The sequence below is a fragment of the Schistocerca americana genome, chromosome 4 (assembly GCF_021461395.2).
Source record: "Schistocerca americana isolate TAMUIC-IGC-003095 chromosome 4, iqSchAmer2.1, whole genome shotgun sequence".
Lineage (NCBI taxonomy): Eukaryota > Metazoa > Arthropoda > Insecta > Orthoptera > Acrididae > Schistocerca > Schistocerca americana.
Genome location: NC_060122.1, coordinates 666,615,511 through 666,641,330, shown reverse-complemented (window position 1 = coordinate 666,641,330; position 25,820 = coordinate 666,615,511). Strand labels below are relative to the sequence as shown.

General features: G+C 40.0%; 1 protein-coding gene across 1 annotated transcript in view; it reads left to right on the top strand.

Annotated features, from left to right (window-relative positions):
- LOC124614011 (cytoplasmic aconitate hydratase-like) overlaps window positions 1–25,820 on the top strand; it is a 321,152-nt gene that overhangs the window by 276,047 nt on the left and 19,285 nt on the right. Inside the window, exons 16-17 of the mRNA XM_047142827.1 lie at window positions 4,753–4,875; window positions 7,433–7,618. Coding sequence (XP_046998783.1) covers window positions 4,753–4,875; window positions 7,433–7,618 — 309 coding nt within the window. The remainder of the gene's footprint in view (window positions 1–4,752; window positions 4,876–7,432; window positions 7,619–25,820) is intronic.

The following is a 25,820-nucleotide window of genomic DNA, read 5'->3' as shown; positions in this document are numbered from 1 at the left end:
ATCCGGACAACAAAAGGAAAATTACTGACTGAATCTATCACAACCAACCATCGAGCATTCCAGAATGGACCAGCAAAATCGATGTGTAAGCGTTGCCAAGGGAAAGTGGCTGGCCATGCAAAGAATTTCCGCGGTGGTGCTGATTGTTGTTCGGCACACATCATGCAAGAAGAGCACATAGTGGTAATCGCGGCATTGATTCCGAACCAAGTACAGTGCTGACGAGCAAGTTGTTTCGTTCTCACTATACCCCAATGTCCTTGGTGGAGAAGCTTTAAGACAGAGGACTGTAACCAACGTGGTACCACAACCCTGGACTAATCATTATCAGCACGCAACAGCAAAACACCACGTCGAACAAAAAGTCTTTCCTTGTGAGCAAAAAATCGGTGAACCAACGGGTCCGATCCGTGCCTTTGACAAGGGCCATTGCGTAGCAACAAAACGCAGAATGGTAGCAAGGACGGGGATGGCAGTTGTGGCTGTAGTTACACAATGAAAATCAATTGGAAACGATTGGACCACGTCATCGGTTTCCGAATCAATGAACATGCAAGCAAGTTCGGAGGAATCAAATGCCCTATCCTCAGCAACAGGCAACCGGGACAACGCATCGGCATTTCCGTGCTTAGCAGTGGACAGATACAAGATATTGTAGTGGTACTGCGAGAGAAAAATAGACCAGCGAATGAATTTCAGGCTTGTTGGGATGAAAAAGCGATGTCAAAGGTTTGTGGTCTGTGATTATGGTAAAGTGACGACCATACAAGATGTCATGAAACTTTGTAACACCAAATACGAGAGCCAATGCTTCTTTCTCAATCTGTGAATAATTTCTTTGCGCAGACGAGAGCAATTTGGACGCAAAGGCAATAGGGCGATCGTGCGATCCATCTTTGTGCGCAAGCACAGCACCGATCTCGAAATCCGATGCATCCACCATCAACAAAAGGGCTTCCGGGCATCATATGGCGTAAGGCAAGTATTGAAAAGCAACGCCTATTTCAACCGGCGAAAGGCGCGTCCGCATACCGTCATCCAGACGAACGGAACATCTTTACGGCGTAAGCGATGAAGCGGAGCTGAAATGGAAGAGGCATGCTGCACATATTTGTGATAATAATTCATTTTTCCAAGCACATTCTATAGCTGCTTCAAATTCTACGGTGAAGGCAAGTCTTGTATGGCACGGAGGTGTGTGGGACTGGGATGTATGCCTTGGGCATTGAATACATGGCCCAGGTATGGCAAGTTACGAGCAAAAAACACACATTTGTCCTTCCGTAAGCAAAGACCATTTTGTCGCAAGACCTGAAATAATGTTCTGAGATGGCTAAATGTTCTTCTTCTGTCTTTCCGGAGAGCACAATATCGTCCAGATAGTTTGCTGCAGTAGGTACTGATGCACAAATAGGTTGTAGATCTTGCTGAAACAATGCAGGGGCGGATGCACTTCCAAATGGCAGTCGTTTGAATTGATACAAGCCAAGATGCATGTTAACCACCAAAACGCGCTGGGATTCTTCGTCCACCGGTATTTGCAAGTACGCACCTGCTAGGTCCAACTTCGAAAAATATTTGCCCGGGCACAGTTTGTCAAAAAGATCTTCCGGGTGGAGTAAAGGAAAAGTTGCAATCACTAGTTGCGGATTCACTGTTGCCTTGAAGTCGACACAAAGTCTCAATTTTCCCGAAGGTTTTGGCAAAATTACTAAGGGTAATGCCCAGAGAGAAGCCTGCACACTTTCAATTGCACCTTGTGATTCCAAATCGTGTAATGTTTTTGCAACCTCATCATGCAATGCATGGGGAACATTGCGCACTCTGAAAAATTTCGGTTGCACGTTGACTTTCAGTTCCAAATGTGCTTTGTAGTTCTTAGCGCAACCGAGGCCCGGTGCAAAAATGTCTGCAAATTCTTCACATAGACGAGAAACACTGTCTGAAGGCACAGTCTGGTTCACTGATAGGACCTGATTTACTATAGACAAGTTAAACAACTGAAATAAATCAAAATCAAACAAGTTCACTGCAGAAGAAGAATGAAGGACATAAAATGACACAAGTTTTGTTTGTCCTTTGTATGTTGCAAGAAGGCTGCACTGTCCTAACACAGGGATCTCTTGACCTGAATAGCTAGTTAACTTAACATTTGCAGCACGCAGCGGAGGTGTGCCCAGCAGTTTGTACGTGTCTTGATTGATCAGTGAAACTGCAGCTCTGGTATCGAGCTGGAATGGTATCACTTTGCCGTTAATGTCCAAGTCTACAAAAAGTTTATGGTCCTGCTGACGACAAGAGCTACTGTCTCGTGGAACGTGAACTGACACTGGTACAAAATCACTTGCGACTTGACGGGGGTTCTGGTGACGTCGACGCACACTATTTGTGGGACGAACACATTCACTGGTAGAGAGAGTGGCACTGTGGGCGGAGTGGAATGAATGACAAGAATGTCCATGAGCGAAGTTTCGTGAGTCTGAGTATCCTTGGTTCGATTCCGATTCAGGCGCGAAGCAAAGGGCCTGGAATGGTTGGAGTTTCCGATCTGAGCTTTTTCTGGCAAACAATCTGAACATGTCCTTTTTCATTACAGTAAAAGCAAGTAGCTTGGCGTGACGGGCAATTCTCACATGAATGTTTACCAGTGCACCACGGGCATGATTTAAGCACTGCATTTGCTTGCCGGCGCGGCACACGTGGCTGCGAGCCTGGCGGCAGCGGCGCAGCTGGGCGTGAGGGCTGTTTATTGCTCTGTGCAGCTCGCCTGGTGGGCCGGTTAACCTTACACATGGCTGGTGAAGTTTCAAATGATTCCTGAACAAAGTCAAGTGTGTCTTGCCGATCCAATATGTCCATCACTTGTTGAAGGGAGGGATTGACTAGTTTCAAAATCTGTTCCCTTATACAAACATCAGAAACTTTCTGTGCAATTATATCATGTACCATAGTATTTGAATACGGGAGTCCACATTGACACTCAAAAGCACAATCCCTAGTAAGGCCTTGCAAGGTTGCAACCCACTCCCGATTAGTCTGACCTGCCGTATGTTTTGTACGAAAGAAGGTATACCGTTTTGCAACTACATTGACTGATTGTTTGAAATATGCATCTAATGCAGACAAAATTTCTTCATAGGACAGAGTCGCTACGTCGCGTCGGGGAAATAATTTGACTATCACACGGTAGGTTTGCACACAGACGGACGACAAAAGAAAAGGCTGCCACTTGTTACCTAGAATTCTGTAGGCGGCGAGATGGAATACAAATTGCCGTGACCACTCTGTCCAGCTTTCCAGTGCAGCATCAAAAGGTCGGATGGGCAGTGCAACTGCGTGTTGTGGCTGCGTTTGCGGTGGAGTGGCAGCTGTCGCATTGTTTTGCATTGCACGTTGACCCTGGATGAGCTGTTGTAAGGGCATCCAGTAATGCATGCGTCCGCTGATTCTAAAAGCGATAAAATTCGGACAGTGCATGTGGAGATTGTGACGAAGCCATTACACAACGAAATCAGGGAAGGATAGATAAGAACACTGTTTTCACTCGTCACCAATGTCGTCTCTGCACATGAGAGTGTATGTAGCCAGTGAACCATCGCTAGCAAAGTCGGCTGTACACTGGGGCGAGTGCTAGGGAGTCTCTCTAGACTAGACCTGCCGTGTGGCGGCGCTCGGTCTGCAATCACTGATAGTGGCGACACACGGGTCCGACATATACTAACGGACTGCAGCCGATTTAAAGGCTACCACCTAGCAAGTGTGGTGTCTGGCGGTGACACCACAGTAATGGTACAGGGTAATCTCCACCGTGCATCATAAGGTGGTTCGTGGAGTATCTATATATATGTTGATGTAGATATAAATGTAGAGCTGTGCCATTATAGGGGAAGCGTAGCATGAACAGAGGATCTTATTTCAGGGCTTGATTAGAAAAGTCATAGCCTTGGCAAAGTAATACATCAAGAACCCTGGTAGAGGTTCTTGGTGTGGATGTTGGATGATTCAGTGGAGGGGCAGAATTGCTTGCCATGGATGCCTTGGCTGCAGGGATGGGAATGTTTGATATGGATAGGTGACAGGTCTCCAAGTGTAAGTATGTCGGGGAAGATAGCTTTGGATTGGGAAAATGACCAGATGAATTTAAGTTGGGTGCAGTGGTTAAATTGTTCTTCATCGTGAGTCCGGGCTACAATGAGTTGCCAGTAAATCCATAACAAGCAAAGTGCTCACTTTTTGGGTGTTGAGGAACACCTCTGTCTAATACAGGTCCCACTCGGACATGCCCCATTGTTATCCAGTATCACTCAAGAGCTCCCAACACTACCCACTATCTCCTTCCATCGTCTTTCTCATCTCCATAAGGTTCTAGTCAAATCATATGACATTTCCAACTTATTGTCCTTACCCCCTAGTCCCTACACCTGAAATGGTCCCAACTGTAAAATCTGCCCCATGCACCCTCCCACTACCTCTTACTCTGGCCTCACCACTGTTAAATCCTATAATATCAAATGCTAAGCAATGTATATTATTAATAATTTTGCATATTTTTTTGTTATTTGCTGATTGATTACTTTTGTAATTTACATCTAATTAGCAATCCATAAAGTTGCTCTGGAAAACTTATGTATAGAACTAGCTTTTCTCCTATACAATATAGTGAATGATGATCTTCCTTTGTTATTACTTAGATAAGAAGTCCACTTGTACAACTGTAATCAAATGAACTCAATTCTGTTTTTTTTGCCCCAGCTTGATATATTTGATGCAGCAGAAAGGTACAAACAGGAAGGAACACCTCTCATAGCTCTTGTTGGTAAAGATTATGGGTCAGGATCTTCAAGAGACTGGGCAGCTAAAGGACCTTACCTTTTGGTAAGTAAGTCAGTCAGGTCTTTACTTTCTGTGAATTAATTCCTTCTGAAATTATGTTTGGAACTTTTTGTTGGCTGTTTATGGAAGTTGGGTGTGGTAAGAGAGTTGGGGTGGCAGTCATCAAAACAAATGCGAGGTCATTTCAAGAAATTTCATTGACCAACTTTCTTTTCTGAATGCCAAAATATTCTGTTGATTCTCGCCTACATAGGGAAAAATGACCATGGTGACAAAGTAAAAGAAATTGGACCCCACATAGAACGATTTATGTTTAATTGTTACCATGTGCTATTCAAGAGTGGAACAATCGAGAAATAGTCTGAAAGTGTTCTACAAACCCAAAGATTTAAATGTAAACTGCAGAGTAGGCTTGTAGCTATAGATGTGAGTGAAACACTGTATACCAACCTTAATGATAAAACAAATAGGTTGTGACTAATGAAGATGTGTGCTAGATCAGGACACTGAAACTTACTGATTTTTTGCAAGCAGTTGTCATAACCATTACATCCTCTTAGCATATCTCCAGGCCCGACTCAAAACTTTTCATTTCTTTACACTACAACCAGAGGTTTTCTTACAAGGCATTAGCACTAATGGGGAATAGATTTTGTGGAGGACGGTCTTACCCTGGTGCCACAAGAGCTAAAAATCAAATGAATTAAATTTTCTGATATAGATCGGTGGGAATGAAATTAGTGAAAATGTAATGCGTGAAATGGTATGAATGAAACTGCACAAAATGCTTAACCTGCAATTTAATGAGTGTATCCAACACAGTGGTGCTATTCCCAATACCGTATGGGAAAACTTCTTGTAACATCTGGTTGTTGTGTTTGGATAGCATAGGTCAAAATATGAGTGCCAAAGGAAAGTGGGAGCATTTTTAGTTAGTCTAATGAATAAGGTGACAGCAAGCAAAAAATAGTAAATCTTGGTACGAGTGTAGTATTGCACAAATCTTCATTAATGGCGACATATTCATTATTTTGCAGGCTCAGCATTTCTCGTTGCTTTCCATGGATATAGTTTCAGGTCAGTTAATGATCATTAATTTCATCTTCATTGATTTCAGTGAATCTAATTCAATTGTCACAGTGATATACTGAAATTGGGTAAATTTTCAGATTCGTTGTTCCATATGAGTGTAACTTAGTCGCTAAGGTGTGCATTTAAAAAGAGAACAAGGCAGTGTTTAATAGGAATTAGTGAATAAAAACTGAGTGCCAGTTTACTGAATTTCATCTACTACTTATTTAGAAACAACAATATAATTTCCCTTTTCACAAATAATTTTTGTGAATTGTTCACTATCTGACAGAACTCGCATGCTTCCCCCCCCCCCCCCCCCCCCCCCCCCCCCTCTCTCTCTCTCTCTCTCTCTCTCTCTCTCTCTCTCTCTCTCTCTCTCTCTCTCTCTCCTGCTACATGAGTGCTCCCACTTAAGTAATATACATTCATTTTGAAACTAATCCTACAGTAGTCACAAAGATATGTGCAAATATGAAAAACAGAAAGTAATTTTGTCAAGTCCTTCTGCAAAAGTGTACATATTTGTAGTCACAGATGTATTTGTTTCTATTAAATGTCTTAAAATGTGAAATGTGCATTCAAAGCTGTGTAATTTAAGGATTAAAAATAACAACTCACTGAAGAGCAAAGGCTTTGTCATTGAAAAGCACACAAACAAGGCTAAGGGCTTTACTATCTTTTTAAAGTTATAGTGCCAAAACAATGTTTCCATGCAGGTAATTTTTGTGTGTGTGTGTGTGTGTGTGTGTGTGTGTGTGTGTGTGTGTGTGTTGTGGGGGGGGGGGGGGGGGTATTCTGTGAGCAAACGGGTACTTTATTTCTTTACATTAATTGGTCATTTATGTAGTAAAGCCTCACCTAGCATAAGCTTTATCACCAGCAGTCTAAACTTCTATTCTTCTGTTGTATAATTTTTCATGTTCTAGAAAAGGAATTTATTCTAGAATGTATGATGAACTGTTAGAAATACTACTCATGTAAATAAGTAAAATGTTATAACACAGATTTTGGAAAGTTGAAGTATTTGTAATAATATTAAGAGTTTCAGTTATTTCTGTAATCAGACAATATGTAAACTCAATCACAAGAAGTTCTTATTTTGAGTTTTAAATCAGTTGTGTGTACTTTGTGTCCTTAATTGTCAGTAAGGCAGCCAAGCACATCCAATAGAATTTATTTTCACTTATCATCCATCGAAAGCATAAAAACTAAACAAGACCCCCAGACACACCCACAATGAGTCTATTAAGATTTTGAATTTTCCAATATTACTTCTTTTAGGGCGAAGAAAAGGGAAAGGGCACACAAATAGCAGCTGAAACCAAAGAATGTCACTCCAGATCTTCCATTCTCATCCCATTTCCTCAACCCAGTTAGAAAAGCTAATGGTGTCACATTTGGCTGATTATGATTTAGGTGTTCTTCATTGGTAATTGTCACTTGTGGGTTTTGACAATTGATGCACAGCTTTTATAAATTCTCTCTAATTAAATTTCTGTCTTATCATTGGATTCTTTTGTTTTAGGGCTTGAAGGCTGTTATTGCAGAATCATATGAACGGATACATCGCTCCAACTTGGTTGGAATGGGACTTTTGCCCTTGCAGTACTTACCTGGACAAAATGCAGAGACTCTTGGCCTCACAGGAAAAGAGCTGTTCAGCATTCATATCCCTGCAGACCTGAAGCCACTGCAACAGCTGACAGTTGAGGTTGGCTATTCCGTGATTTATTGCATTGATTATCATGTACATGTTTTAAAGATGTTTGAAACCTGTAAAGTTAGATTCACTGGCAACACACACTTAGATGTATTTCTCAAGATTCCACTCTTAATGATATCCCTGAAACTTTCAAAACTAGTTGTGGTAAGTAATGCAGAAAGTTAGTAAAGGTCACAAACATCAGAAAGAACATTTGGAAGAACTAATTAGTTTGAATGAAAACATTGTGGCACGGAATAAGAGCATCTGCTTACAACTGCTGTAACAAAACAAATTGGAAAGGGGCTGACAGACTGCTAATGAAATAATGATCTCAATCTTTCAGTACTCAGAGATAATACTTTTGTCAGGAGGAGGAGGAGAAGGTAAAAGTAGATGTTAAGTTTGTGATGGAGGAATGAGGAACAATGGGTAAGATATAATTTCTTCAAGGATTTGTATATTTGAGATGTGTTTGTCACTGCATTCCATACAGTTTGTACTTTTTTCGAGCTCTGGCCTTGTAAAGTGTTAAATCTAGAAGTAAACTATCAGAAATACTTTCACATTATTAACAGTGTTTCATTTTGTTTTAAGAGCACAGCAAAGAGACTTCAGACTTTCACATGCTTATGTGTCTTATCTATTAAGAATAATATGAATACATTACATACAGGGCTGATTTAAGGCCCAGGTGGCACAATTTGCTGCTTGGTGCATCAAGCTGAGAGGGACATCTCTGGCACCACAGCTATAAGATTCCTAAATGCGATGTATCACAATCAGTAGTGGCTCTTTTGAGTGCCAAGCTGGAAGGGGCACTCAAGAGCAAGATTGTAAAGAGCGTAGTATATCACAGTTGGTAGTGAAAAGTGAACAGAATACCTGTAGTTGTAATAGTAAATTTTTCAAGAGATATTTTACAGTGACATTATGTGTAATTGACTTACATTATGTGTAATTGACTTAAGTTATATAATTGGATAGAAAAGAAATCTACTCATCAAGCAGTGGCAGAACACATGCATAAAGACTGTTGTAATTGGCAAGCTTTTGGAGCCAGTGGCTCCTCTTCAGGCAGAAGGGATGAAGGGGAAGGAAGAAGGGTGAAGAAAAAGAACTCGAGAGGTCTAGGGAAAGGGGTAGATTTTGGTAAAGCCACCCAGAACTGCAGATCAGGAAAGACTTATTGTATGGGATGAGAACTGACTAGGTTATAGTTACCCACAGTTATTCAGACAAGACTAGCTTATAGTCATTGGCTCAGACAGAGATGAGGTGGGACATATGCCGCTGTCTTGCTGAAGGAAATATTCCAGCATTTATCTTAAATGTTCTGTAGAATCACATTTAATTCAAGATCAACATGTCCAGAAAGGGGTATGAATCCCATTCTTCTTATATCTGTGGCTTAATGCAAGAACAACCAGTATCAAAAAATCTAATTTGTGGGAAATGAGCATTAAAATTCAGAGAATCTGCTTCAATACTGTTAATACTTCATTCTAAAGTTTCGTATTTGGTGCTTATGGTAATAAGTGCTGTATTTGTGCTGTCTAAAAGTTCTCTACCACTACTCTTAATTGTAATTTTTCTGGTAGTGGTTGTCTTTGTATTGAATTAATTTCAGTAACTTTCAGACACTAGTTGTTTTTATGACGTACATTAATTACAAAATTTACCTGTTTTTGCTGTTTTTAGGTACTAGAATAAAATCAAGTACTTCTGTATTTAAACTTTGTGCATGTTCTACATTTCACTCTTATCCCTGTACTTTGATACAATGAGAAACAATATTAGATAATGCTGTGTGTTACAATATTTCTTCTTGTGGAATTATCACTTTGCGTATCAGTCCACTGTAGAGAAAGACTAAATAACTCTTTAAAATACAAATAAAATGTAATTTTCATGCTGTAACATTGTTAACCATCACTTTCATCTGTTAAGAACTGTACACCAACTCCTGGAGGGTGTGGCAACTGGTAAAATGCCATTCTCTGTGGATGTGTAAGGGTCATTAATGACTGCTGGTCTTTGCCCCTTTCTGCAGATAACCATATAGGTGCCATGTAAGTGTGGTACAAGTCCTCACTGGATGTTTGCCTCTTGTTGTTAGATTTATTATCTTGAATGCCTTTTGAGCACTGAAGGAAAATGTATGCTATATATTCCCAGGTGAATAACACATGTGGGGTAAGTATTTTATCAATAGCCAAAGAACTGACTATCCCAAAATCTTTTGTTTCCTATTAACATGACATTGACAAAGTAATTCCCAAAGCATAAGAAAACCATTCTGCTCTGGTTAGACTACATATAACTGTGGTTTCCTTGGCACTAATATGATAAATTAGCCCCAATCCCTAGATATAGAAATTTTTGAATTTGTATTCATTTTTCTTTTGAGTGGAGCTGGCCTCCATGTGGGTATCAAGAGGTTCAAGGAACTTATGTTAAAAAACCCGCAGCTTAATACTACATTGTTTTTGCTTGTGAAATACATTCATGAGCATGACTGAAAATTAATATTCCTGTTCTGGCAACTGCAGGAATCACCAAACATATTGACGTTAGTGACTTGTTCATGTAATGATCACATACTGTTAAAGAGATCTCCAGTATTGCCTGTTCAATGATCTATCTTCAAACAAGATGTTGACAATTATTTCGTAATTAATTTGTGTTGAGTCCCACATCACATCTATAATTCTAAATTGGTACTTATCTTGGTTGTTCGTTGTTGGTCTCATTGTCTTTGTACCAAGAAATATTAAATGGTCAAAGGATTGTTATTCAGCTAACTTCTGATGATCATTCCAATAAATGCAGTTTCTGAACTTTAAATAGATATATTGTTTAGTATTTCCACACTCAGTACTTTTGTCTTCAGGAGTACTACAAAACAATATAAAGTCCCTTTGCAACAAGTGCCTCACAAAGAGCATCCTTTCCATAATGTATTCCCACTAAGTCTCTATACCTCCCTCTCACTGAATAAGAACAGCAGTCTCTCATAGAGGTCAAAGACTTTATAACGCTATTGATAATAATTAATTGCTGGTACAACTTCAAAACAAATACTAAGATAGATTTACAAGAATTTTAATGAAATGCTGTGACATTAATTCTGATATTTAAATTGGAATAATTTATTTTTGTGACTGTGCATATATCAAAAATGTTCTTATCAAACTGAAAGATTTATACCCTCTGCTGTCATATGTTTCTTGTTACATTATTTAGTCTAGTAACAGGGTACTTTTCGCTTGCAAAAAAAATGAGGTAGAAGATTTTATTTTTTTATCTTGTGTATATAGTTGAGAGTACGTCAATTCCAAGTTTTCGACCTACATAATCTTCAGGACAACTTTTTGTGGGGGTTGGGGTGGGAACAAAAACAAGAAATTTTAGCACTTTTTGACATGTTTCGCCTATCACTTGCGAACTGTGCATCTTACTGAAATTGTTACCCTCACCAGAATAAAAGAGCTTTAAATTTTGCATCAAATGACTACTTAAATATCAGAATGGTGCAGCCATTTGCTCGTAATCAGTCATCAAACATCGTTCAACTTGGCTAAAATTCGGCTCCAATGCCTACAACTCAAATGAAAAATGTCAAGTTTTCAAAGATGTAAAGCATGAAATATTATGTTACAAAATCATCAAGTTTTCCAGTTTGAAAGCCAAAGTAATTCTATTTTGTAGTTTTTCTTTTAAATTGAAGTTATTCAATGAAATGAAATTTCCACTGGACTGCTCTCTAATGAGCACATGTGTGTTCTCTATGTATATCTTTTTAATTTTCTTCATTCATGTGTATTGTTTTATCCCTGCCTTAATTGGTTAGAGTGGGTTGCTAAAATGAAAACCAAGTATATAGTAACGGTCAATATGTATTTACACATGAGTGATACAACATTTAAAAACAACTTAAATAACAGTGATTAACATTTAATCAAATTTCAAGTCCATCGAGGTCATGTGGGAGACTGTGGCAGGTCCCAGTCCAGCATCCGATCTTCAGGATTCGTTGCGGCACCTTCACCAACTTTTTCATCCTGGAACATATTTTCTGTTGTTGAGTCCAATTTCTGGGGTGTTCTCGCAAGGTAGGTCACAACAGTGTTTGCATGTTAAGGAGCAGTTCAGTCCAGATTTGTGACATCCAAACACTGCTGTGCACCCTCTTTCACGTGTGCAGGAAACCATCTTCAGTAGCATGTGAGTGCCATATCTTTCATGTTATCGTGGAAAACAAGCCTGTTCCACTGGCATGGATCAGTTTTCTTCACCAGCCAAGATTGCACTTGATGGCAGGATTGCAATAAGTGCCACCTTGCTGTGTCTGATGTTGGTGGTAGCCTTTCATGTTGGAAAGATTTTCTTGAGGCAAACTTTACAAAAAGCTCGTACCTAAGCTTGTCCAAAGTAGGACAGTTGTAGTTCCCATACAGTGCTAACATCAGTTGTTCTCCAGCCTAGGCTATTAAGTTTTGAGACACTGAGGCTTTAACAAATTCGGCAACTTGCACTATGAGGTGTGGCTGTTGCTCCATAAAGTTTGGTAATTTCCCTTTTTCTTGGTCAAAAGGAAGAGGATATGGTATCTCATCCTCTGAAGGCATGGCTGAAAAGGGCAAATGCAGGATCGAAATTGAAAGAATTACTGGAGTACCACAATCTTGCTGATTTCCCTCTTCCCAGTTTATTGAAGTATAAGTTTATCGTAGTTGTTTGCTCATCCCATTAGGACAAGCAGCACGCCAATGTCCTTGTTTAAAATTGCCACACTGTCAGATTCAGCAACTAGGGAAATAGCTGTTACCACAATTAAGGAATCTGCATCCTCTTCTGCCTGTAGCACTTAAATACCTCCATCCTCAAATTTCCTCATAAAAATCGAGTGGTTCTTGTTGCTCTTATTTGCAAGAAACTTCTCCTGTGCAACTGCAGCATTTTTATCTTCATTGAAAATGATATCTGATGGAGAACCTGATGTCTTTAACGGATGGTACCTTTCAGAAGACTTTGTTCCCCTTTGCAAAGCATTGCTATGTTAGACAAAAATTCACAAGTTGAATGTCTTCTGTCCTGATCAATGTTTTTGTCAGACACCATAGCTGTGCAGAAAGAGACTGCCATAATTCCTATCATGGAATGGGAAGTATTCAATCTGTCAGTCATGCAGCTGTTAAAATCAGTATTACCAGAGGTGAGCTGCGTGAATCCTTCACTGGTTATATTAGGATGCTCAGGTCATGCAATCAAGGACATCTCAAATAGGGAAGCTTCCATACACGGAGCTACAAATCCAATTGCGCTAAGATTGTCGACACCAGGTCTTGATTTGAATGTTTTGTGTGTTAATGTACTGAGCCCAATCAATAGCGAATATAGAAATGACAAAGGCCTCACTCAGAAATCACTGCATGTGACAAAGTAAGACACCTTTTTCCCATTTATCTAGAGCTCATCATACGTTTTTCAAAATCAGCAACTCAAAGAAATGGAGCAATGATTCAGGGATCACTGATTGAACATATGCCAAGAAATCATCAGGTAGGAGGAATTGCAATGTATCCCATACTTGGGTACGGATGTTCTCACGAAGTATATCTGCAGCAATGCATACAGTTCTCATCCACTCTTCTTGTGGATCTGATAGCTTGGTTCATTCAACTCCTGCAAAGTAAACTGGGACTCTTCTGTTAGTTCTATTTAGGAAGAAATAATTTCCATTGCTTCCTCTATCTGTGTGGATCCAGGACTTCCTTGTTTTCCTCCACTCCTGATAGGCCGGTAAAAATCCCTCAGAAGCAGCCTATGGTAGCAAGCATTTTTAGCACAAAGGTCCTCATCACAGATACATTCTAAAAATTTGCAACCCGTGTCATCATCTCGCCTTTTAGCAACCCCAATATCAGTATCTGTTAATTCAAGTTTCATCACTTTGCAAACAATATTTTGCTTTGCATAGGGACGTCTGCCAAGTTTCTCCTAATTGGTATCAATTTCCTTGCCACAATAAAAGCAATGTTTATTAAAATCAAATACCTTCTTGTATGTTCGGAATTCTATGCTGACAGTGCAGGGACTTTTGCCAAAGGTGACGTAATCAGTTTTTTTTCTGACAAACACTGTGCACTTCAACTTCAGCCAGACCAGTTAATAACTTACAATGTGCTGTAACTTCCTGTCTTTTCTGGATTGTAGTAGAGTTACCTGTTCTTTCTGTTTCATTTTTACCACATCAAATTGCCGTCACATATAAAACATACCTCCATATGATTTGGAGCACTCATTTTAAATGCACAGACTGCACAACAGAAGTAAACTCAAAGGAAGAATGAGAATTTTGCTAGACACAAGGAGTTTTGAATGCATCCTTACACAACAGAGGCAGAGTGGGAGTGGCTAACAGTGAAAACAATAACAGAGGAATGGAGGGGATGGCAGCCTCAGCTGTTTACGACATATCAGTCGAGGTAGATCTGTAAGTATCTCTATTCCCGATGGTGGGGCAGATCTATGTTTTCGTATTGGAAATTTCATTTCATTGAATAACTTTGACTTACTAAAAAAACAAAAAATGTAATTACTTTGACTTTCAAGTGTACGAATGCTAAAATGGAAAAACTAGGTGCTTTTGTAACGTGATATTTTCTGCTCTACAACTTCGATAACTTGACAGTTTTCATTTGGAGTAGCCATTTTTGAGTTACAAGCTGACTTTCTGGCTAAGCTGGTAAAAATGAACAAACTCTGACAACTGATTGTGGCCAAATGGCTGCACCGATTTTGACATTTAATTAGGCCATTTGAATGCAAAATTTAATGCTCTTTCATTTTTTTATGGGGAACACTTTCAGTAGGGTGCATAGTCTCAGAGTAATTGGAAAAAATGTGAAAAAAGTGCAAAAATTCATGGTTTTCTGGCCACAAAAACCCCCAAGGATTATGGAGGTTGAAAACAACATACTCTCAGCTATATGTGCAAGATAAAAATAAAAAATAAAAAAAAATCTTCTATCTTCTACCACATTTTTTGCAAACAAAGGGCCTTTTGTGTAATGCCTTTACTGGGCTAATTGGCTTTGTTGCATTACACAACCACAACTCTATCCCAGAATTCCACACTTAATTATTTATGATTTTTGGGTGGGAATCTGATAGTTCCATAATGCAACCTTGAGGGGGGAAAACCACATAGAAAATTTTTTGTGCAAATCAATTTATAAAACTACCAAAATTGACTATTAAAAAGTCTTACAATAAAGTGCGTCTTATCTTTTGGCTTTTGTTCCGTGTTCCATTTTTCACTCTGTCATAATGTCCATCTGCTCTAGAGCAGTATCAGTTGTGTCTTACTTTGCCATGTCGTCATTTGTTTGCCCTGCAACATGTTTTTTTGATATCAATACACAGAAACAGGTTCCATAAAACAAGACACCACAATTTACGTTCTAACCAGTAACTGAATTGGAGGTACTTGAATTAATGGACAAATATGTCAGAAAATTACGTGGGGTGAAATTTCTCAACTCCTCTCTCTCTCTCTCTCTCTCTCTCTCTCTCTCTCTCTCTCTCTCTCTCTCTCACTCTCTCTCTCTCTCACACACACACACACACACACACACACACACACACACACATGAATAGTCATGGCAGAAATAACATGAATGAAACAGCCAACTCATACATCCAAAAAACCGATAGTATTAAGAATGAGACTTAGAAAATTTTTTGTAAGCTTGCAAATATTAAATGTAAATCATGTAACCAACTACAGTGGTAGACCATACAAACATATTAAGTATTGAAACCTTAAATAAATGTTCACTGAAGAAAATTGGAAGCCTTTTTAAATCTCCGCTTAAGTGGGAAATGTTCTGTCACCGTTTGTTCATATGTTCCTTAACCAAAACAACTGCCTAAATCAGCAGTTAAAAGTTCGGATCTCTCATGGTCTTAACTAAAACTAAGTCTTCTGTCTTCAACTTTGTTATTTTAAGTCTAGCATCATGTCTCTTCTTTCTTGCTTCGCCTTGGTTCTTCGTTGTTTCTTTTACAACAGCTTCTCTTTCTTATGCTGAAATAGGTTTACATTCTGGGAATTCAATGTTTCCATTAATTAAATTAGCTGGTTTTTTGTCAAATGGTATTTCATGTGGGGATGTGTTCAATCCAGAGGGGTGTTCATGACTGCAGCTGGTCCTGCACAACCTACCAATCTCTCACACACACCTCTCTGCAGAATTACTGGCCAGTAGCTAAGTAGATATTAAAAAGTGTTATTTGCTACAGGTAGATCTTCTTGTGTGAAACAGTCCTTTTTCTATTTTTGAAATAAGTGCTTGTTCCTTTCCTGACAAAGTATAATTTGATATACTTAGAAAATATGTTCTCTATAATTATGAAACAGTATCATCCCCCCCCCCCCCCCCCAAATCACCCCTCCTCGTCTTCATGTTAACAAGCTGTATACATCGATCACAACAAGACTTACAGGTTTCTGAGGTAGTATGTTTTGCATGACCATGAAAATTTCTGTTGCTTATCTTCACTTGTCGGCATCTGTCGCAAGTTGAAATTTGTTTCCTTACTGTTTTCAGCATGTTGTAATTTTTTTTAAACTTCTGGTCTCCAAAGTGTCCATAGCCTTCAAGAGTATACATAATAAATTTGTCACTGTACTGTTCTGAGCAACACAATCTGCAGTGGTCAGAGTCTAAATTCATTCGTATAAATAATATTCCCTTGTGTAATTTGTAATATTTGTCAACTTTTGTACAGCTCTTTTTACCAAAACAACATTTCACTAGTTTCCAATTACCATCATGATTCTGCTCTCTACGAATGATATTGCAAAAGGTCTTAATTACCTTCTCACCTTTAACCTCTTTCAGATGCATAATCATGAGCTCTTATCTTTCTCCTCCTCCTCCTCCTCCTCCTCCTCCTCAATATTATTCTCCTCCTCAATATTATTATACCCTCCTGATGGTAAATGAGACTCTATATTTGCAACTAGCTTCTCAGGCTCCATAACATACTTAATTTATAGTCAAAAAACAATGATGATGTGACATACCAAACGAAAGTGCTGGCAGGTCGATAGACACACAAAATTCAAGCTTTCGCAACAAACGGTTGCTTCATCAGGAATGAGGGAAGGAGAGGGAAAGACGAAAGGATGTGGGTTTTAAGAGAGAGGGTAAGGAGTCATTCCAATCCCGGGAGCGGAAAGACTTACCTTAGGGGGAAAAAAGGACAGGTATACACTCGCACACACACCCATATCCAAACGCACATACACAGACACAAGCAGACATTTGTAAAGGCAAAGAGTTTCGGCAGAGATGTCAGTCGAGGCAGAAGTACAGAGGCAAAGATGTTGTTGAAAGACAGGTGAGGTATGAGCGGCGGCAACTTGAAATTAGCGGAGGTTGAGGCCTGGCGGATAACGAGAAGAGAGGATATACTGAAGGGCAAGTTCCCATCTTCGGAGTTCTGACAGGTTGGTGTTAGTGGGAAGTATCCAGATAACCAGGACGGTGTAACACTGGGCCAAGATGTGCTGGCAGTGCACCAAGGCATGTTTAGCCACAGGGTGGTCCTCATTACCAACAAACACTGTCTGCCTGTGTCCATTCATGCGAATGGACAGTTTGTTGCTGGTCATTCCCACATAGAAAGCTTCACAGTGTAGGCAGGTCAGTTGGTAAATCACGTGGGTGCTTTCACACGTGGCTCTGCCTTTGATCGTGTACACCTTCCGGGTTACAGGACTGGAGTAGGTGGTGGTGGGAGGGTGCATGGGACAGGTTTTACACCGGGGGCAGTTACAAGGGTAGAAGGCAGAGGGTAGGGAATATGGTTTGGGGATTTCATTGGGATGAACTAACAGGTTACGAAGGTTAGGTGGACGGCGGAAAGACACTCTTGGTGGAGTGGGGAGGATTTCATGAAGGATGGATCTCATTTCAGGGCAGGATTTGAGGAAGTCGTATCCCTGCTGGAGAGCCACATTCAGAGTCTGATCCAGTCCCGGAAAATATCCTGTGACAAGTGGGGCACTTTTGGGGTTGTTCTGTGGGAGGTTCTGGGTTTGAGGAGATGAGGAAGTGGCTCTGGTTATTTGCTTCTGTACCAGGTCGGGAGGGTAGTTGCGGGATGCAAAAGCTGTTTTCAGGTTGTTGGTGTAATGGTTCAGGGATTCCAGACTGGAGCAGATTCGTTTGCCATGAAGACCTAGGCTGTAGGGAAGGGACCGTTTGATGTGGAATGGGTGGCAGCTGTCATAATGGAGGTACTGTTGCTTGTTGGTGGGTTTGATGTGGACGGACGTGTGAAGCTGGCCATTGGACAGGTGGAGGTCAACGTCAAGGAAGGTGGCGCCACCCTCCACCTCAAAAAACTATCCAATCTCCTGGTTTCCCACCTCCAGAAAGGGAACTCACTCACCCTTCACAACCTTTTCGGCAAACCTCAACCTCCTCTCATTGCACACAGACCCAGTCTCTCCCATCTACTCAATCTCCCACTTCCAGCTCCACTCCCCCCAAAACCTCAAAATCCCAATCAACACAATCTGGAACTAAAACACCCTAATTCAGTAGTTAACCTTTCCACCAAACTTCTCTCCCAATCCGAAACCTCTGTCCTATCCAAAGGCCTCACCTTCAGCCCCACTCCCAGATTCAACCAAACAGCCCTTGTCAAAGATTTACTGTCCTACACCCGTACTCTCTGCTGTAAATATCACTTTGCCACGAAGAAAAATGATCCTAATTTTACTCCTAATGATCCAACTCCCCAAGACACTATCCAAATTGAACCCTGCCTGGAACAGTTCCGTCCTCCGTCACAGCAGGACCCACCTCCTCTTCCTCAAAATCACCCTCTCCAAACTTTCCAGGAATTTCTGACTTCCAGCCTTGCCTCTCAATCCTTCTTAAAAAACCTTAATCCTACTCCCAACATCACACTGCTGAAGCCCAGGCTATCCGTGATCTGAAGGCTGACCGATCCATCGTCATTCTTCCGGCGGACAAGGGTTCCACGACCGTGGTACTTGATCGTCGGGAGTATGTGGCGGAGGGACTGCGTCAGCTTTCAGACAACACTACATACAAAGTTTGCCAAGTTAATCCCATTCCTTATGTCCAGGCGGAGCTGCAAGGAATCCTCAGAACCTTAGGCTCCCTACAAAACCTTTCACCTGACTCCATCAACCTCCTGACTCCACCAACACCCCGCACCCCTACCTTCTACCTTCTTCCTAAAATTCACAAACCCAATCATCCCGGCCGTCCCATTGTAGCTGGTTACCTAGCCCCCACAGAACGTATCTCTGCCTACATAGATCAACGCCTTCAACCCATTACATGCAGTCTCCCATCCTTCATCAAAGACGCCTGGAATCCTTACCCAGTCTGTTACCCCCAGGAAACCATCCTTGTAACCATTGATGCCACTTCCTTGTACACAAATATTCCGCACGTCCAGGGCCTCGCTGCGATGGAGCACTTCGTTTCACGCCGATCACCTGCCACGCTACCTAAAACCTCTTTCCTCATTACCTTAGCCAGCTTCATCCTGACCCTCAACTTCTTCACTTTCGAAGGCCAGACATACCAACAATTAAAGGGAACAGCCATGGGTACCAGGATGGCCCCCTCGTACGCCAACCTATTCATGGGTCGCTTAGAGGAAGCCTTCTTGGTTACCCAGGTCTGCCAACCCAAAGTTTGGTACAGATTTATTGATAACATCTTCATGATCTGGACTCACAGTGAAGAAGAACTCCAGAATTTCCTCTCCAACCTCAACTCCTTTGGTTCTATCAGATTCACCTGGTCCTACTCCAAATCCCATGCCATTTTCCTTGACGTTGACCTCCATCTGTCCAATGGCCAGCTTCACACGTCCGTCCACATCAAACCCACCAACAAGCAACAGTACCTCCATTATGACAGCTGCCACCCATTCCACATCAAACGGTCCCTTCCCTACAGCCTAGGTCTTCGTGGCAAACGAATCTGCTCCAGTCCGGAATCCCTGAACCATTACACCAACAACCTGAAAACAGCTTTTGCATCCCGCAACTACCCTCCCGACCTGGTACAGAAGCAAATAACCAGAGCCACTTCCTCATCTTCTCAAACCCAGAACCTCCCACAGAACAACCCCAAAAACACCCCACTTGTGACAGGATATTTTCCGGGACTGGATCAGATGCTGAATGTGGCTCTCCAGCAGGGATACAACTTCCTCAAATCCTGCCCTGAAACGAGATCCATCCTTCATGAAATCCTCCCCACTCCACCAAGAGTGTCTTTCTGCCGTCCACCTAACCTTCATAACCTGTTAGTTCATCCCTATGAAATCCCCAAACCACCTTCCCTACCCTCTGGCTCCTACCCTTGTAACCGCCCCCGGTGTAAAACCTGTCCCATGCACCCTCCCACCACCGCCTACTCCAGTCCTGTAACCCGGAAGGTGTACACGATCAAAGGCAGAGCCACGTGTGAAAGCACCCACGTGATTTACCAACTGACCTGCCTACACTGTGAAGCTTTCTATGTGGGAATGACCAGCAACAAACTGTCCATTCGCATGAATGGACACAGGCAGATAGTTTTTGTTGGTAATGAGGACCACCCTGTGGCTAAACATGCCTTGGTGCACTGCCAGCACATCTTGGCCCAGTGTTACACCGTCCGGGTTATCTGGATACTTCCCAACACCAACCTGCCAGAACTCCGGAGATCGGAACTTGCCCTTCAGTATATCCTCTCTTCTCGTTATCCGCCAGGCCTCAACCTCCGCTAATTTCAAGTTGCCGCCGCTCATACCTCACCTGTCTTTCAACAACATCTCTGCTGAAACTCTTTGCCTTTACAAGTGTCTGTGTATGTGCGGTTGGATATGGGTGTGTGTGCGAGTGTATACCTGTCCTTTTTTCCCCCTAAGGTAAGTCTTTCCGCTCCCGGGATTGGAATGACTCCTTACCCTCTCCCTTAAAACCCACATCCTTTCGTCTTTCCCTCTCCTTCCCTCTTTCCTGATGAAGCAACCGTTTGTTGCGAAAGCTCCATTTACAGTCTTTTATTTGAAACAAATGTGCACCGAGTCCAGAATCACTAGCATCACATAATATACAAAATGGTTAGCGTAAGTCTAGTCTACACAGCAAATTACAATTCCCCAAGCTTCCTGGAATTCCTTGCCACGGATCAAAACAGCGTTATTTTCAGTAAATTACACAAACTTTTTGGCATTCATAGTTTGTTTATGGTGGTATACACTATAATATCCATATGTTCCAATAAACGATCTCAATTGTTTCTTCTTTTTGGGCATTTAAAACTCAGAAATGGCTTTAATTTTGTTATAGTCAGGTAATATACCTTTCTCAGTAATGCAGTGTCCCAAGAATTTAAGTTCATTAACCATGAATTGACAGTTTTCCAGTTTTAATGTCGTCCCTCCTGATCACAATTTGTCCAACTATCTTTTAATAACAAATAATTGAATCCCAGCTCATGGTTCAGAAGCAAAATGTCATCAACATATATAATTAATTTAGAAGATAATTCCTGACCTAACACCTGTTCCAAAATGGTGATGAATTCAGCTGCTGAAACCAAAGGGTACAACACAATACTGATAGCATTTACCATTGTACAAAAATGCAATGTATTTCAGAGATTTGCAGTGTATTTCAGAGATTCGGGACCAAGTGGAACTTGACAAAATCCAGAGGTTAAATCGAAGCTTGTCATCAGCTTAATAAACTCAGACTTGTGTAATAACTCATTTATGTACTCAGGATGATCATTTTCTCTTGTATAAATGTTTTATTTTCTCTTTTAAGAAGTCTGAACTGTAAAACAAATCGAACACCTCCATTATGTTTTGCTGTAGTTACCAAAGGATTATTATAATCACTACTACTTCCTCTTAGTTATGCCATGCCTTCCCTTAGTTATGCCATGCCCTTCCACCTTTTGGAACTTTTTTTCAACAACTGGTCTCCTTGCGATTGGTACAGCATGCGGTTTTTTAAAGAAAGATTCATGAGGTTTGAATTTTAGTACACATTCGGAATTCTTCACACTTCCTGATACATCACAGAACTCCTCTCAGTAGTCCCATAACAAATTATCATCATTGTAGCCACACAGTTTCAGATATCTTTTCCTCGGTTATTTTCATTAACCCCTTCTCTTCAACTTCTAGTTCTAAATGTTCCTCTATCACGTAACTTTCCTTTTCCACTAATGCTAACCTGTCCATTTTTTTCACAACTGCCTCCCTTATTGTCACATATAATGTTCCATTCAAGAGATGCACTAAGTTATGTAAACAATCAGTCCCCAAAATAAATTCTTCACGTATTCTGAAAGTACTAAGCGATCATGCTCAAATTCTACACCCTAAATTTCAAATACCAGTGAAGTTTGCTATCTCACCTACTTACTGCTTCTACCAGTAGCCCTTCTAATCCTAGTTCCTATCACCGGCATCTCCGTATAATTCTTGTTGTGTCTGATTTCATTAGTTAAAGCTTCCGATATTGTAGAAACTCTGGTGCCTGAATCCACTAAAACTTCCAGTTTCCTGTTTTTACACGAGTGTATGGATTTCCTATTTCATCACTTGTCTTTGTATTAATGTCTTTGTGTAGTAAGTGCTTTTTGACTGCACTGAAATTCATATCTCTGCTATTCTCAATGCTCTTGTTTCTAAATCACTTGCCATGTTTATATCAGTGTCATCATTGCTACTTGTATTGTAGTGGTCATTACAAAAGTTCCCTAAAAACACAATTCACTCATCCCTACCTTCCCTTTAATGATTCATAAATTCTATTGCAGTTAACTTTCCACCAATCAGCGTAAACTCTTTGCCCAAGATTGCCAACTTTTTCCAAGTGTGTCACTAAGTAACTATTCCCCCGCATTTACCCAACATCTGCACAGAAAACTTTAATTACTAACTTCAGGATTTAGAATAAAAGGCTGGTTAGGCATCTCACATACATATTTGTTATGAACATTTGCAATGGCCAGTTCATGAGCATTATTGGTATTTACTCACGTAACAGATTCAGACAGTTAATCTGCAACTTCCCTTTCATTTCTACCTACCCCTGTCAACTTAATAACATAGACTCCTCTTGCTCCTCATCTATACAGTCATCCTCCAGTCCAACAAAATAATCCATATTTTCATTTTCATTGCCCTAATTTCTCCCTCAACACCACCACAAACATTAGTTGCATCTTCATGTACCATACATTTCTCATGCTCCTTATCTTTTACTATTTCTTTGCAATCAAAAAAGCTCTCACAAATATATAAACTATCATCAGCAGTCTAATTTGGATTTCCTCCCATGTCAACACCATAAAAGTTTACTAAATCACCTCCTTGTAGTTCAGGTTTTTAGTTCCTATTGTATTTTGTCCTTAACCCTGTCTTGCCAAAAATTACCCCAAAATTTTGATCTACTCGTACTTACTTTTTACTTACTTAATGTGGTGCTCTCATGTAATTACCTCCTTGTTGTTGCATTATTTTATGTAGCAATTCATTACCCTTATTGCCACGTATTGAAATAATTGTCCTTTCCCCTCATATTGAGGTCATTCAGCAGAGTGTCCTTTAGGCTAACTGTCCACAAATTTTAGCACCCTGATTGAAATGTTGAGGGTTGAGGTGGATATCAGATCTCTTAGTGGTCACATTTCTGGATTTCTATGAGCATCATCATCGTTGTCGTCGTCGTCATCATCCCTCCCATCATAATTTTTGTTTTCACAATTTTGATTATAATCCCCTTGTCTGAAATGATTTGTATCCAAACCCTTTCTATATTTCTTTGAAATGCTCTGTCCAACACATATCTACGTAACATATTTATCCAATTATAAGACAATTGTTTTTTTCCCAAGTTTGTCATTTGAAAAGCACAGGGTCATCTTACATTCTCAGATTAAACTATTGCTGCTGAGGCCAACATTTTTATGGTGACATTTTTACATTGAAGCTTTATCCATTGAGGTGTCATACAAATTTATTTTGGAGAATTCTGAAGGATAAGGCTTAGTGAACAATACCTGCGTTTGAATAGGCTCAACATTTCCCAATATGCCGAAGTACTCAGTACAGTCTCAATCTTGCTTGAATGATCTCGTGACATTTGACTCGCACACACAAATGATTCGTTGCTCATGAAAGCCAAGTATTCTGGTTAGACTCTTGTCTAAAATACAATTTTAACTTGTCGCATATACTCATAGATAACATCATCAGCATGAAAGAATTGGGCTACTTTAGTAGATAGATAGAGGGTACTTTGATAGAGATGCAATAAGTAACTTCAACTTAGGAATATATAAGCTTTTATAATTCCTGCCCAAAAGTCGAGAAAGAGTGTTTTCAGAAAAAGACTACACAAATTACAAGTTTTAAGTGCTCTATTCCATTGAGCAAATTGGAAAAAACTGGGTAGTTCTTCAGTACGCTCTTGCTGTCTGTGGATGAACTTAACATGTGAGTGGGGAAAATAATGTAGGACAAGCAAGGATACCATGGAGAGACTGCAGTTTGCAGACTGCAGAAAAAGAACTACAAAGAAAGCATACCACTCTGATGCCAAAGTGAATACAAAGTTTTACATTTATTTACCATTTGTGGATGATGGTACTTAACCTTTTCTGATTAACTGCAAGAATCATAAATCTGAACTTGTACTAGAGGTATTAGGTACTGTTACCCGTTATTCCACAACTGAAAATAAACAGCCACAACCTTAACTAACAAATTTTTCAGTAGTGTTACATTCACTTAGTTGTCAAACACCAATCAACTCTGTACCTTACACAAATGAATTTGCAAGACTTCTCTTGCCCATTAGGATCTTTCACACATTAGAAATACCCAACTGCTCTTAAACTTTTCTTGAAACTCTGTATTTCTTCTGAGCAGTGCAAACTGTTATGTGTTACAAAAATTTACTGAATGTAAGCTCTGCTAACACCTAGTTGTAGCTAATTATAACAGACCCATGACATGATTTAGCATTAGTGCACCAGTATTAACACTATATCACATCTGGCATATACACCTATATGGGAAACAGCAAGAGTTCATTGCAACAGAATAGTTGAGGTTCAGGGAGAGGTGGTATCTAGAGAAAATGGGACACAAAAAGTTGGAGAATAGGTATACAGTGTGTGACGAAGCAAGCTGGATATTTTACTTTCCCTCCTGTTTTGCCATCTGCCTTCTATAAAATTCATTTTTTTCATTTTTGAACTAATTACCATTAAAATACATGAGTATAATCTGAATTTTCATAAAAGAGAAATGTTGGCCCTTAGTTTTAAAGAATATAACACTAGGTCTTATTTTGTGATTTGTTTTATGTATGTAATTGATTTTCTAATTTATTTTGATTATGCCTAGTTTGTATTTTTCATTATAGGGTGAAATCAGTAATTGTTTCATAACTTAAATTCCATTGTTGACTTATAAACGAATATAAATTCTGTACTAATTGTAAACATTTGGAGGAACAACTAATAGTTCATATTAAAGGATCTATTTGACTCTATTCGAAAACATGTTAGCAAAGCCAGCTCTTTATTAATTCCAAAGTAATTTCCAGTTTCATCAAAAGTGTTGTTTGCATAACTATATTTGTTAATTTCATGATTTAAACAAATAATACAGCTTACTCCTTGAAATAGAAGAAACCGTTAAAAAGATGCAATTTTTCGATTTATGCAGTTACTCTAATTAGTTAAGTTTTAATTGTAATTTCTGTAAATTAAACATCGACCAATGTGTAGTTTCAGAGCCTATTATTGTGATGATGTATAAGGGACCGATTTTTTGGTCCCAAGACAGTCAGTCCAAGGCCGAGTTTCAGACAAGAAACCTGTGTTGGTTTAAACAACAACAACAATGCATCAACTTAAACATGAAATAAGTGGTGCACCAATAGGCCATGTGTTAAAGCAATGACAGTGTCTGTTCAATTTATTTGAAAGACTGTGAAATGTGTGGTTAAGTTTTTACTGCTTGTAGATGTTCCAACAGTAAACTATTGTAGCAGTATGTTGATGTTTGCATGCAAACTATTAATGAGGCTTATCAAAAGTTAAGCAATAGAGCACTGGCCATATGACTG